Raw genomic sequence first — 15439 nt, 5'->3', positions numbered from 1 at the left:
CGAGCTGCCCTTATCCTTCTCAAATTGCTGATAAAAGCTTATCATATTGTGATCACTACCTCCTAATGGCTCCTTTACTGTGAGATCGCTTATCAAATCCTGTTCATTACATAACACTAAATCCAGAATAGTCTTGTCCCTGGTCGGCTCTCATACAAGCTGTTCCAAGAATGCATCCCATAGGCACTCTACAAACTCCCTATCCTGTGGTCCAGCACCAACCTGATTCTCCCAGTTCACCTGCATGTTGAAATCCCCCATAACTACTGCGACGTTACCTTTGCCACATGCCAATGTTAACTCCCTATTCAACTTGCACCCAATATCCATGCTACTGTTTGGTGGCCTGTAGACAACACCCATTTGGGTCCTTTTGCCCTTACTGTTCCTCAGTTCTATCCACACAGATTCTACTTCTCCTGACCCTATGTCCCCCCTTGCAAAGGACTGAATCTTATTCCTCACCAACAGGGCCACCCCACCCCCTCTGCCCACATTTCTGTCCCTACGATAGCACGTATACCCTTGTACATTCATTTCCCAGGTCTGATCTCCCTGCAGCCATGTCTCCGTTATCCCAACAACATCATAGTTACCCATTCGCACCTGGGCTTCAAGCTCATCCACCTTATTTCTGACACTTTGTGCATTCAGATATAGAATTTTTAACCCATTTCTCCTCTCTCTGTTTGAATCACTGCCTATTGTGCTTAACCCAGCTCCCTGAACTCCCATCGGGCTATACGCCCCTAGAATTTTGTTGTCCTTCCTAAATTTACTTAATTTTTCAACACATTTAACTCCATGTTCCGTCAGACCATCCCTCTGTACATGAGTCCTCCTTATCACTTGTTCCGCCCCACCTTCCTCTACTACACACTTAATATTCCGGAACCGTGTAGTTCCCCACCTGTCCTTTATTCTTCCTCCCGCTATCCTCCCTCACATTCTGGATCCCCGCCCCCTGCAAATTTAGTTTAACCCCCCCCCACCAAGGAGCACTAGCAAACTTCCCTACAAGGATGTTAGTACCGCTCCAGTTCAGGTGTAAATCATCCCTTCGGAACAGATCCCACCTTCCCTGGAACAAAGCCCAATTATCTACAAACCTGAAGCCCTCCCTCCTGCACCATCCTCTCAGCCACGTATTAATCTTTATAATCCTTCTGTTCCTTTATAATCCATGTCTTTATGGATAGGTGACAATATCAATTTCATAGTTTTATGAAGTACTAGTCCTTTGCAAGGCTGCTTCCTCAGGCCCTTACGATACTCCCTATACACTCACAACTGTGACTGAAGTTCTGCTCAACTTCATTTACTAGTTTTGCAGATGATATCACCATTGTGGGCTAACTTTTACAGAACAAGATGGAATACAGGAAGGAAATGGAGCCTAGTGACGGTGTCAAGACAACTACTTTCCCTCAGTAAAACAAAGAAGTGGGTCATTGACTTCAGGAAGTAGGATGGAGTCTGTATCAATGGTGCTGGGTGGAGATGGTTGAGAGCTTCAGCTCCTAGGTTGTAAATATCACAAACAATTTGTCCTGGTCCAACCACATGGTTGTGAGAACTTTTTTAAAAAGCGCGCATTGATGCATTTACCTCTTCAGGCTAAAGAAGTTGCACATGATCTTGATACATATGCACCATTGAAAGTATCTTAACCTGATGTATCACAGCTGAGTATGACAACTGTTGTCCCCAATACTAAGAAAAATTGCATGGAGGTGTGAACGCAGCCCAGTCCAGCGTACAAACTAGTATCCGCACTATTGACTGTCTATTTTCCCTACACTCCCCCACCCCCTGGTCTTGGTAAAGCAGCCAATATAATCTGGGATCTCTCTTACCCTAGTCATTCTCTCTCTTTCCCCCTTCCATCAAGCAGATTATACAGAAGCTTGAGTCTCATGCCATCAGTCTCAAGGATGGCTTTTATCCTGATGTTATCAGACTCTTGAATATGCTAAAAGAGAAACTCTTGTGATCTCCCAGTTGGCACTTCTGCTTTGTTTGCCTACCTGCACTGCACTTTGTGTTTAACTCTATAACTTTTCAGAATTAAGTTTATTATCACTGATATGTCATGAAATTTGTTGTTCCACCTTCTGTTTTTTTCCTTTTTACTATGTTGATACAATTCTGTATGGCATGATCTGTCTGGAATGTATGCATGCACACAATTTTTAGATTGTACCTGTTACAATGATGTATCAATTCCAGTTCATGGTTTTGGCCCCACACCCTCATTTAAAAATAAGCTTCATTTTCACAAAAGTAACCCTCTGTATAACATTTCAGAAGGTTCAAATATATGTTTTTTTAAAACAGAAAATTAAATGGAAGCTGCATGTTTTTGCCTGTGATGTTGGAGTTGTGTGAAATGCTTGTGAAAATTGTGTTTGGTGTCTATATAGGATTCAATATCATATTATAGAATCTATGTGGCAGGTCTTTGTATTTTTAAGGCTTCTGGTTGTTACTTCACCCACATTATATTATTGATTCTGCAGGACTGATCCTGGTGAATGAGCCCTATTACAATGAGGCTGGATTTGACAGCGATCGTGGCCTGCAAGAAGGTTATGAAAATAGTCGCTGCTACAATGAGATGGCTCTGATAAAACTGGTACAATCTATGACACAGCTGATTCACAAACCCGTGGAAATATTTGAACAGGAAATAAAAGAGCACTTCTATACCAACGGCTGGCGCCTTTTAAACAGGATGGAGTCTTGGCTGGAAATTAATGAAATGATCCAAAAAAGTACTGAACTTAGTGCTGAAGACTTTTCTGTTAGTAGCTGCCCTTCTGAAGTGGCAGATGGGCAGGTTGAGCATCTTTCACCATCTCCATCACAGGTGCTTGCTCAATCTGAGGCCAACAAGGAGCCAGGAATGGAAAGTTCTGAAATGCATGCAAGCAGTATAGAGCAGAGGTTGTTGGCAGAAGCTAGCCCTGAGGAAAGTATGTGCCTCGATATGAATTCCACTGAGCAATTACAGGCGGCAGCTGAACCCTCCTCTTTAACTGCAGAACAGAAGGCTTCATCGCAGGTTATCGTCAAACCAAAAAGACGGCGAAAGAGTTATAGGAGCTTTCTCCCTGAGAAGCGTGGTTACCCTGATATAGGTTTCCCTCTGTTTCCCCTCTCTAAAGGCTTTGTGAAAAGCATCTGTGGCTGTCTACAGCGATATAAGGAAGCATTAATAGAATGTGGAATTCCAGAGAGGAGGGAGGAGAGATGAGCACTGCATCTATGCCACAGGTTTACAAAGTTTTCTAGACTTTTGATAATAATGTAATAAAGCAAAAGGATAGTGTGCCAATGACGGCTGCTGGCTTTTTGTATCTGAAGTGGAGTAGGATTAATGTGTATCCAGTGAGGGAGAGAAACCCAAGCCTGAGCATTTTAACGCATGTTACATATGGTCAATTGCATCCCTGCTGATAAATGGCTGCAGTATGAGACTAAGATGTAAAATATTGATAAATGTTTCTCCCACTAACAAAGTGGAGTTTATAGCTTGATGTATACACTATTTAATCCAGATTTAAATGTCTACATGCGTGGACCTGTATTAAGTTCAGAATGCTTGATTGCTTCCTATTTATGTAGAAATTGTAAGAGTGCGTGCTTTATTTTTTAAAATTTATTTTTGGTTGCCTTATACTAGTGTAATATAAGACTTTACAATTAAATCGGCCTTAAGATGTCACTAAATTTGGGTTTCTACATTCTTTGCTGTTTAGTGACTGTTATGGTATTCCAATAACATGATAGATTAGTGTGACAAAACTTTGTACTTGCATCTTGACCACTGAGTAGTAAAGTCTTTGGGGGCTAACTTGAAATTCTGCACTGGTTGGTCTGATAGAGTGGATTTGCTATGGGGAATCCATGACTATTAATGTCACTAACCACAATTTTAAAAAACTTTCATCTCCAGTGACAGGCTTGAAGTAGTTAAGGAAAAGATACATCTGTATTAAGTGCATCCCAAGGTCTCCTAAGGACCCTGCCATTTACTCTGTCCTCATCATAACCTGCATTATTTCACACTGTATTAAATTCCCATCTCCTACCACTTTGCCCAAGTTTTCATCTAATATGACTCTTAGGCAGCCTTCACTACCTATAACTACACCAACTTCATGTCAACAGTAAACTTACTAATCAAAGCACCTACACTCTTCCAACTATGCCAGACAACAATTCTTCAATATCAATGTAAACCATTGGTTGCAAACTTGTAGTCCGACTACAGCCCTCCATTACCTGAGACTTTTTCCCCAAGCCAATGTTGTATCCAATTGGCCCTATTGACAGGAACTGGGCATTCCTCATCAGCAGCATTGGAACAGAAATTTAGATAAGTTTCTAAGCAGTTAGGGTGGGGGCAAGGTTTGGGATCCATGCAACCTTCAAGGACAGGGATGACCTAGAACCAATACTCTGGCAGGAAGTTTTGCTGATGCTCCCCAAGAAACTAGTTGTGAAACAGGGACAGCATCCTCAGCCATCTTCCCTCCTGCCTTTTCCCAACACTAGCCAAAAAGACCTTGACCCACACTAGTGGCCATCACAATACCTCACCACCCAGCGTTCTCTAGAACCTTCTCCCAATTCTGCCCTCCTGACTGGCTGATAAGTTGAACAACATAGCTCCTTATCTTTAGCTCAAACCCAAACATGCTAAAAGCAGAACAGATTGCTCCTACAGAACTGTTAAAATGAAATACCTACAGCTGAGAGGTAAAAATGTTACCCAGGGCGTTACACTCTTCCTCCTACCAAAAATAGTCATGCCCTGATGACTTTGAAATTTACCAATCCATCATTAACAACTCAGTTTTCGTAAGAATTTTGTGATGTCATGATCTCCTTTCCATTTATAAATGGTAGGAGGAATAGATGCAACATCTTCTAGCCTATTTGGGGGTTTCCTGACTCTTTGAGACCTCCTTATCCCATCCATCTTTGGCTCAAATTTCAACCACCCCTTGTGATCCTTCCTGTATACTAGAGGATGCCAGGGGGTTACTCCACCATCTGCTTCCAACAACTCCAGCTTCAATGGCGATTAATCATCGTACGGATACTTATCAGTACTAAGCTCGTGAATCTCGGGTACTGAGTGGTGTCAATTGTAAATGCGTTAAATACCATTTGTACAAGGATCTGTAAAGCAAAGTAACGAGATTCTATCAGGTATAGCTATGTTAAAACACCTTCAATTCATATGGATACATTAGAGCTTGGTCCCAATAAACCTTAGGGTATAATATTTTGAACTTAAGTATTTCCCTTGTTGCACTGATAAGAACATATCCTCTCTGAAACATCAGCCCATCCTTTACTGGGTCCCTCCGTAGATTTACCTCTTTTCTTCACTGTTTGATTAATCCCTGATTTACTTTCCCAAGGTTTTCCTGTCCTTCACACTCACTTGAAATGGTCATCTTCTCCACAATTGTAACAGAAAATACCGGTCACTTCCCTGGTCAAGGAACCTGCTCAGTAGCAGCCCTCGCCCTGATATACCCCACCAATGGGTCTGGCTTCCTTTTGGCCTTGTCATGCTTGGTGGCAGCGCCAGCTGATATCAGCCGAAAGTACCTCAGCCCTCAGATCTTTCACCACATCCTGCAAAATCCCAACTTGCGTGACATCGGGTTGCTTTAACAACAGAGGTTACTACATAGGACTTTGCCCTGCTGACAGAGGCCCCCCCCCCGCTCCTCCATCGCGTCTTCCTCCTCTAACTTCTTTGAGTAATTCAGTAAAAGATGGAGGAGGGGCGATTTTGCAGGTCATCTGAATTCATAGAGCATTTGCGTCATTTGACATGCGCCCTTCACATCTTGCTCCATCCGCAAGCAATTTCTCTCAGACAGTTGAATGCTCCCTTTGTGGCACTGAGTGTACAGCAGCCTGAAAATGTAGGCAAACAACTTCTCTCCTTCCTCCTGAAATGTGTGCCTAAACTTCATCCTAAGATCGGCTGCACTTCCAGCAGTCCCAAAAGCATCCTCCAGAACTTGCAGGTAATTAGCTGATGTGGCTAATGGATTTTCTGGCTTGGGAATCCTCACTATATCAGCTGCTGGGCCTTTTAAGCTCTCTACCAGTCTTAGTTTTTCTTCATATTATCTGAGCAGTGCCATTCATTCATCCAGTAACTGAGATGTCTGCTCAGCCCAGGCCTCATACTCTTCCCTATCAGGTGTGGGCTTGACCCCAGAAAAGACTCCCAGTCTACAATAACCTTGGCTCTCTGCAGATATACTTCAGCATTTATCAACTGGTGATGTAATAGCCAAAATGAGCTCAGAATTTAAGTCCACCGCCGAAGGACTTCAGACCTTTCAAATCAGACAACTCCTGTCCCTCACTCTGCAGAAAGGAGGGCAACTTGTCTTTAAAGTCTCCACCCTCCGCTATGAGCAACTCAACTTCCAATCTGGCACTGTTGCCTACACTCCCCTCTTCTCTAAAAGTATGGACAGCCCCGCCTGTCAAAGTACCCCAAGCATAACAGGCAGATCCACTCCTATCACGTCAGAGCTAGTCTGAACTAAAACGATATTTTTGCCTGCCATTTGCTCAAACTGCCATTCCATGATTGTAACTTTCCCTAATACAGGAAAGTAACTTCAAGCTCTTATTAGTAATTCATCTGGGCTGCAGATAGCCACCCTGCTCATACACAAACCTTAGTTACAAGTTAACCCTTTGAATCACATCAATGCTTAATCCCTGCAGCGCCCATAATCATGTATCTTAATCACTTTCCCAGATGATACTTTAATACAGGCTTAAACGCGTAAACATAGAACATAGAAATCTACACCACAATGTTGTGCCAACCTACTCTAGAAACTGCCTAGAACAGGCATGGGCAAACTACGGCCCGCAGGCCATATGCGGCCCGTTAAGCTTTTTAATCCGGCCCGCAGAACTTGATGAAATTATATTAATAAACCTTGTTAACGTTTTTTTCCCCGCAATTCTGGCGTTTTCCCAATAGATGACGCACTCTATATACATTGACCTTTGTTGAGGTGCAGCGTATTACTCCACATTTGCGCTTTACTCTTTGTTCGGCTCGACCTATTTGTGTGAACAGGCGTTCAGCGTCATGAACATCAACAAAGCCAGCCACAGATCCAAGTTAACTGACCAACACCTCAGATCCATCCTGAGATTCGCCACAACAAAACTAAATCCAGACTTTGATGCGCTGGCTAAAAAGGGAGACCAACAACACTGTTCCCACTGAGATTAAAAATAAGTTGCTTCGTTGTGTTATGTAAAAAATGCATTTGAAAATATTTTTTTCAATAAGCCTTACATGTTACATGTCATTTCTGTTAAGTGATGGACATGAGTAGTACGCAGGTGCACGTACGTTCTCAAAATAAAAAATGCGCTCCAGATCAAATAACGCGCTCCGCATACTGGCGCGCTGTCAGTGTTCTGTCTTTGTGCTGGTCGTTGTTGAGTTTTGGCACAGGGGACAACTGAATAAGAAGGAGCAGGACAAGTAGACCTGCATCTCCTACCGTTTTTGAAATAAAGACAGTCAGGAGGAGAGTGATGATGATAATATCTTGAAGGATAACAGAATTTTCAGTGCTTTAAAATAATAACTGTTGCTATTAAAAAAGCTGTATTTTATTCATTTAATTTTCAGTTTTAAAAGTCATTTCAATAAATAGCTGAATACCATGGGACTTCAAAGACAGATATTTTGTTGTAATGCATTTGTTCATTTTCAATTGAAATTAAAGCACATGTTTTCTACATATCCCATATTTTATTTTCTCTTATGAGATGTATTACCAAAACACTCCGTCCATCTGCTCCTGGTCCGGCCCCCCTGTCAAATTTTAGAACCCTTTGTGGCCCACAAGTCAAAAAGTTTGCCCACCCCTGGCCTAGAACCACATAGCCCTATTTTTCTAAGCTCCATGTACCTACCTAGGAGTCTCTTAAAAGACCCTATTGTATCCACCTCTACCACTGTCGCAGGCAATGCTTTCCACACATCTACCACTCTCTGGATGGAGAAACTTCCCTCTGAGATCCCCTTTGTACCTATTTTCAAGCACCTTTAAACTGTGACCCCTTGTGTTAGCCATTTCAGCCCTGAGGAAAAATGCTTCTGTCTATCCACACAGTCAGTGCCTCTCAGCATCTTGTATGCCTGTGTCAGGTCACCTCTCATCCTCTGTCGCTCCAAGGAGAAAAGGCCAAGTTCACGCAACCTATTCTCATAAGGCATGCTGTACAATCCAGGCAACGTCCTCATAAGTCTCTTCTGCACTCTTTCTATAGTGCCTACACCCTTCCTGTAATGAGGTGACCAGAAATGAATACAGCATTCCAAGTGGGTCTTATATAACTAAGGGTCTTATATAACTAACTTATATAAGGGTCTAACTAAGGTCTTATATAACTTTAACATTACCTCACTGCTCTTGAACTCAATCCTATCACACCATACGCCGCCTTAATAACACTGTCAAACCTGCACAGTAGCTTTGAGTGTCTGATGGACATGGACTTTGATCTTGCTAATCCTCCACACTGCTGACAGTTTTATCATTAATATTATATTCTGTCTTTAAACTTGACCTCCCAAAATGAACCACTTCACACTTACCTGGGTTGAACTCAGCCCAGTTCTGCACCCTATCAATGTCCAGCTGTAACCTTTGACAACCCTCCAGACTATCCACAACACCCCTAATTTTTGTGTCATCACCTTTCTACTTTTTCATCCATGTCATCTATAAAAATCACAAAGAGGAGGAGGGGTGCCAGAATAGATCCCTGCAGAGCACCGACCTCCATGCAGCATACAAACCATCTACAAACATCCTTTGTCTTCTGTGGGCAAGCCAATTCTGGATCCACAAAGCAAGGTCTCCTTGGATCCTATGCCTTATTTTCTGAATGAGCCTCACATGGGGAACCTTATCAAATACCTATTGAAATCCATATCCATATCCATATCCATCTCCTCTACTTTCATAAGTATATTTTGTTACATCCTCAAAGAATTCAATCAGGCTTGTAAGGCATAACCTGCCCTTGACAAAGCCATGCTGACTATTCCTAATCAGGTTTTGTCTCTCCAAATGCTCATAAATCCTGCCTCTCAGGATCTTCTCCAACAACTTGCCCACCACTGAAGTAAGACTCACTGGTTTATAATTTCCTTTCTTGAATAAGGGAAAAACATTTCCAACCTTCCAATCCCCTGGTACTTCTTCAATCCTTACTGATGATGCAAAGATCACTGCCAGAGGCTCAGCAATCTCCTCCCTTGCTTCCTACAGCAGCCTGGGGTCTCTGCAACAGATTTAACTTAATACCTTTCAAAAGCTTCAGCACATCCTCTTTCTTAATGTCTATGCTCAAGCATTTTAGTCCACCGCAAGTCATCCCCATAATTGCCAAGGTCCTTTACACTGGTGAATACTGAAGCAAAGTATTCATTATGTACTTTCACTACTTCCTCTGGCCTCGTGATCATGTTTCCACTATTGTTCCTGATTGCTCCTATTCTTACATGGCTCATCCTCTTGCCCTTCACATATTTGTAGAATGCCTTGGGGTTATTCTTGAGCTCCTTGCAGGCACTGTTGTAATTTTCTAGACTTCTAACAGTATCTAGTTTCTTGAAGCTTTCGTAAGCTTTTCTTAATTAGATCTGTGCGGATATTATCCTATCTTCTCCTCGCTGATGATCAACACTGGTGCACCTCAGGGGTGTGTACTTAGCCCACTGCTCTACTCTCTATACCCATGACTGTGTGGCTAGGCATAGCTCAAATACCACCTATAAATTTGCTGATGATACAACCATTGTTGGCAGAATCTCAGAGGGTGTACAGAAGTGAGATATGCCAACTAGTGGAATGGTGTCACAGCAACAACCTGGCACTCACTGTCAGTAAGACAAAAGAGCTGATTGTGGACTTCAGGAAGGGTAAGATGAAGGAACACACACCAGTCCTCATAGAGGGATCAGAAGTGGAGAGAGTGAGCAGCTTCAAGTTCCTGGCTGTCAAGATCTCTGAGGATCTAACCCAACATATCAATGCAGATATAAAGAAGGCAAGATAGTGGCTATACTTCATTAGAAGAGATTTGGTAATGTCAACAAATACGCTCAAAAGCTTATATATACAATGGAGAGCATTCTGACAGGCTGCATTGCTGTCTGGTATGGGGGGGGGGGGGTTACTACACAGAACCAAAAGAAGCTGCAGATTAAGCTGCAAATTTAGTTGCCTCCATCTTGAGTACTAGCCTACAAAGTACCCAGGATATCTTCAAGGAGTGGTATCTCAGAAAGTCAACGTCCATTATTAAGGACCTCCAGCACCCAGGGCATGCCCTTTTCTCACTGTTATCATCAGGTAGGAGGTACAGAAGCCTGAAGGCACACACTCACTGATTCAGGAACAGCTTCTTCCCCTCTGCCATCCGATTCCTAAATGGACATTGAACCCTTGGACACTATCTCACTTTAATATATGTCTGTTTTTGCACAATTTTTAATCTATTTAATGTGTATACTGTAATTCATTTACTTATTATTATTTTATCTTTTGTTTTTTTCTTCTATATTATGTATTGCATTGAACTGCTGCTGCTAAGTTAACAAATTTCATGTCACATGCTGGTGATAATAAACCTGATTCTGATCCTAGATTGTCTACATCCTTTGTACATCATGATTCTTTTGTAATATTAAGAAGTTAGCATCTCGTAGGCCACTTGTGACCCTGGCTATTTTTTGTAAAGGTCATTGCAGCTAAGAGCTTGAGAAAAAACTATCAAAGCTCAAATGCTTTCTCATAAGATAAGCTGAACTTGAGAAAAAGAGTATAGACGCACAAATGCATTCTCATAAGATAAACTGAGCGAGTGGCATCATCCTTGGTATGCGATCTGTGCTTAACTTCCATTTTGCTTAGAGTAACTTGTATCATTGCTTAATTAATTGATGTGAGAAATCTATTTTGCCTTGTATTCCTTATGGCACCTGCAAGATAAGCATAAAAAAGAGTAGCTATTTTCAAGGGCAGGAGGCTTTGGATGGTAAGCCTGTGCCTGTCTGTATCCAGACATAGTAGCAATTAAAACTGTTATACGAACAATTTATGACTGATACAGTTAACAATACTCATCTGTACAGAAACTAAGAGGGTGAACCCACATGTATCTGTGTATGTGACTGCATGTACATAAAAAGAACTATTTGCTTCAGGAGAGAGAGAGACCCTTGAAGCAGCCTCCGCGAGAGAGTGCTTAAGGAGGGTTCTCTCAAGTAACTTGCTAATAGTTAAAGTTACTTTCGCCTTGGTACGTGGTGTCTTTGCATCGGGCAGATCGAAAGAAGTTTACAACAATTTGGCGAGCCAGCCAGGAGCTCAAGACGAGGTATCTCTGTAAAGACTGCGCCAGTGGTCAACTCTGTGGCAACGACCTGAGGTGGATGGGTCCATGAGGTAAGATTTACCTCGATCCCTCTCATTAGTTGACCACTCTGGTGACCCTTTCGTCTGACGAGTGACTCTCTGATGAGCTTCTGAAGAACCACAGTTAAACTACCCGAGTACTACGATAACTAAGAAGGTGAGGTTCTTAAGAAATTAAGGTATCTGGGGTTAGGGTCCTCAAAACTTTGAAGTATAGTGGATAATATTGTTGAAATTGCCTGTCTCGGACACCCTGCCTTAGACCGGTTGTAAAACGGGAAATCCCCCACGTGAAGGTCAGGACCCTGAAGTGGGTGTGGAGAGACACGGCATTACGTTAAAAAGGGCGAATAATTTGAATTCTGAAATGGGTCTGTTACGGACTCAGCAACAATAAATATATAAGTGAGGCAGAGTTTTTATAACAAATAAAACATTTATTAAACACTGAAAAACAAACCCCAAAAGTAACCGGAAATCAGCTGCTGTGCGGCAGCTTAAAAAGTTCTTGAAGGAATAAAGCTTAAACAGTTCTTAAAGCGATGTTGCAAAAACAGTTCTTCAAAGTAGTACTGCAAAAGTTCAAAATGCTTACAGTCCATTAAAGGAGAGACTTTTTAGACGATTTAAATTCTCTTTCACGTCACGTTGCTGCAGTTCCCAGTCGAACTATACTTTTCCTGGAGAATTTATGAAGATGAAAATGTAACGGCTTAAAGGCACTGACCTTTCCTTTACAAAACTGTACCCAAACCTTTCTGCTATTATTCGCAGGGGTTACCACGGGGACAGCCAACGAATTCCTTCCGAATGACTTTCCTCGATCTTTTAGCTCCCGAACTCCGATCTTCACTCTCCACTGATTTTTAACTGGCAGTATTATAAAGAAACTGCCGGCAATGACCTTTTAAACTTTAGGCATTAAATAAAACTCCACCTTTCAACCAAACTGCGTCATAATATTGGACCACGCAGCAGCATGGAGTCAAACTGGCAAATCGAGCCACGAACTGCCCCTCCTCACAGGGAGGGTCCTCCTTTTATACCCTGTAAAAAATAAACCTGTCACATGACCTCTACCGACGGGAAAATGACGTCACTCCACCATCACAAGACCACTACCTTAAGTCCAGTATAGCTTCAACACCACTGTCATGTGACAAGTACAAGATACCCACGGGTACGTAACAAGTCAAACCCTTGATAAATCGGGACCTAATACGCCTTTATTTAAACTTTGTAAAAACATCCCAGGGATGAAAATGATTTTCGCAGACTGTTGGCGTCATTAAATGAAAAGCTAGGGAATGAGATATGGCCACTAGGTGTCAGCTGGGATTTGAATAAATGTATCAAAGCAGAAGAAGTGATGTGGAAACAGGGGTCTGCGGAAAGGTGGAAAAGATTAATGTCGACAGGGAGAAAGACATGAAAGGAAAGAGAAGCGGGGAAATAAAAATGGTGATCACAAAGGTGCATAGTTCCCTGAAGGTGGAATCTCATGTGCATAGGATGGTGAAGAAAAACTTTGGTACGCTGGTCTTGATAAATCAGAGCATTGAGTATAGGAGTTGGGATGTAACGTTAAAATTGTACAAGGCGCTGGTAAGGCTGAATTTGTAGTATTGTGTACAGTTCTGGTCACCGAATTATAGGAAACATATCAAAAAAAATAGAGAGAGTACAGAGAAGATTTACCAGAATGTCACCTGGGTTTCAGCACCTAAGTTACAGGGAAAGGCTGAACAAGTTAGGTCTTTATTCTTTGGAGCGTAGAAGGTTGAGGGGGGACTTGATAGAGGTATTTGAACTAATGAGGGGGTTAGATCGAGTTTCCATTGAGAGTAGGGGAGATTCAAACAAGAGGACACGATTTGAGAGTTAGGGGGCAAAAGTTTAAGGGTAACAGGAGGGGGAATTTCTTTACTCAGAGAGTGGTACCTGAGTGGAATGAGCTTCCAGTAGAAGTGGTAGATGCAGGTTCGGTATTGTCATTTAAAGTAAAATTGGATAGGTATATGGACAGGAAAGGAATGGAGGGTTATGGGCTGAGTGCGGGCCACTGGGACTAGGTGAGTGTAAGCGTCTAGACTAGAAGCACAGACTAGAGGCACAGATGGCCTGTTTCCGTGCTGTAATTGTTATAAGGTTAAAGCGGAGGTACCTCCCGACATGTCTGGTTTGCCCCTGTTGTTTCAAAATGATGATACAGATGAAACTGAGGAGGATTGGATGATCCGCTCCAACGCTCCCATATACCCCCCAATCCCGTGTACCTCTTAAACAGACGCAACAATCCCACCCCAGGAACAGTACTGCGACCCTGTTACAAAACGAGTCAATCGAAACAGAAAAAGAGCCCCCCCCCCCACCCCGTAAACATACTACCAAGAGTTCGAGCAAGCGACGGCACTTTTTGGTGGATGACGGGCCCTTGGTTGACCCCAATACGGACACTGAGTATGACTCCAACACTAATGATGATGACCCTTACAAATAAAGTCACTCAAAATTCGGAGGCCCACCACTCAATTTCCGCGGTCGACCTATGCCTAAAGGAAACCCTAACTATGGACTTACGCCGCCCGGACCCCAACAACAACCCTAGCGAACGTTAGGGTTACAGAATGCTACCTCTGTGACTTCTCTGATCATTGGCAAAGGGAATGTCCCGATGGCCAACGACAGTCCAGGCCCTCGGGTCGGCAGCAACCATCCACCGCCCATAGCCCGTTTTCTGCCTGACTAGTTGATCAGCCAGATACTGGCTTGATGTTCCCTGTCTTCACTGATAACCCTGAAGAAGAGCCCATATTTAACCTATTAGTGGAAAGCAACAGTGTCCCTTTTATGCTCGATACTGGAGCAACTACGTCAACACTTGAATCTTCCTACATCTATCAACATGGTTTCAGGACGTTAGACATCTCAGTGACTCTGAGCGGTTTAACATGGGACAAGAAAAATCCTACCCGCTGACGAAACCCCTACGAGTCCAATTTGGGGGCCAACAGAGTACAGTTTGTCTAAACCCCGGACCTCGGAGTTATCCTAGCAGGGAGAGACCTGCTGTGCTCCCTCTGACTTAAAATAAAATATCTTGATGCTGGAATTACTATTAGCGGTCCCGACTCCAGAAGGACTTTTTAGGTCTATCATCCTCCTCAGTGGTGCGCTGTGGACCTTCGGCCCGGATATTTCGACCCACCCCTACAGGTGCCCGACCCACATGTAACACTGGCGTATGACCCCCTCAGGGGTCTCACAGGAATTAGAAACCCGGTATGTCCCCTTTGTGGGCAGCATGGTCAGCCTTACTGTCCTGGGAGACGTAAAGGGTAAAGAGGGAGCAGAATTATTAGTTCAGGTGCCTACTGAGATGTGGAGCCAGTTGGGTCTTGTGTCCCCCCACATCACCTTGTCAGTGGCTGCGGGACACAAACCAAAGGAGTTAGGGTTTCTAGCCTGCCGACTGCGGGAACAGGGAGACCCGAGCGTACTCGGAACTCCCCAGATGTTACCAGATGGAATTTTGACTTATTACCTTACCCTCTTTTTCGGTAACAGGCTACGTCCATCGTCACCAGTCTCACCGCCTCGCCTTGGATGAGCCAGCCCCTGACTTATGGACCGCATCAAAGGTTGAGGTAGGACTAACCTCTGTGAAATTCAGGTGAAACAGGGGGTACAGCTGTCCTCCATTCCACAATACCCCCTTCGGAAGGACGCTGTTGACAGTGTCACTTCCCTGGTAGACTCCTTTTGCAAACAGGGCATCTTGGTCCCTTGCCAATCACCTTGTAACTCTCATATTCTACCCGTCCCCAAACCTGGACAGACGGAGTGGTGCCTGGTGCAAGATTTACGGAAGATAAATGAAATAGTTGAACCTTCACATCCTGTCGTCCCCAACCCCGCCATCATTCTTAGTA

At 43.2% G+C, this 15439-nt stretch overlaps 1 protein-coding gene and 1 long non-coding RNA gene across 3 annotated transcripts in view; one reads left to right on the top strand and one right to left on the bottom strand.

Annotated features, from left to right (window-relative positions):
- The window catches only part of LOC132379854 ((E3-independent) E2 ubiquitin-conjugating enzyme UBE2O), a 186588-nt gene extending 176350 nt beyond the window's left edge, over positions 1 to 10238 (top strand). Inside the window, exon 18 of one of the 2 annotated variants that reach the window (XM_059948119.1) lies at positions 2520 to 10238. In XM_059948119.1, coding sequence (XP_059804102.1) covers positions 2520 to 3256 — 737 coding nt within the window. In that variant the 3' untranslated portion in view covers positions 3257 to 10238. The remainder of the gene's footprint in view (positions 1 to 2519) is intronic. The other variant, XM_059948117.1, reaches the window with a different exon arrangement.
- The window catches only part of LOC132379856 (uncharacterized), a 137314-nt gene that overhangs the window by 19411 nt on the left and 102464 nt on the right, over positions 1 to 15439 (bottom strand). The window lies entirely within an intron of this gene.

Source organism: Hypanus sabinus, chromosome 23 (genome assembly GCF_030144855.1).
Source record: "Hypanus sabinus isolate sHypSab1 chromosome 23, sHypSab1.hap1, whole genome shotgun sequence".
Lineage (NCBI taxonomy): Eukaryota > Metazoa > Chordata > Chondrichthyes > Myliobatiformes > Dasyatidae > Hypanus > Hypanus sabinus.
The sequence above is the reverse complement of the archived record's forward strand: the minus strand, read 5'-3'. Positions and strand labels throughout refer to the sequence as shown.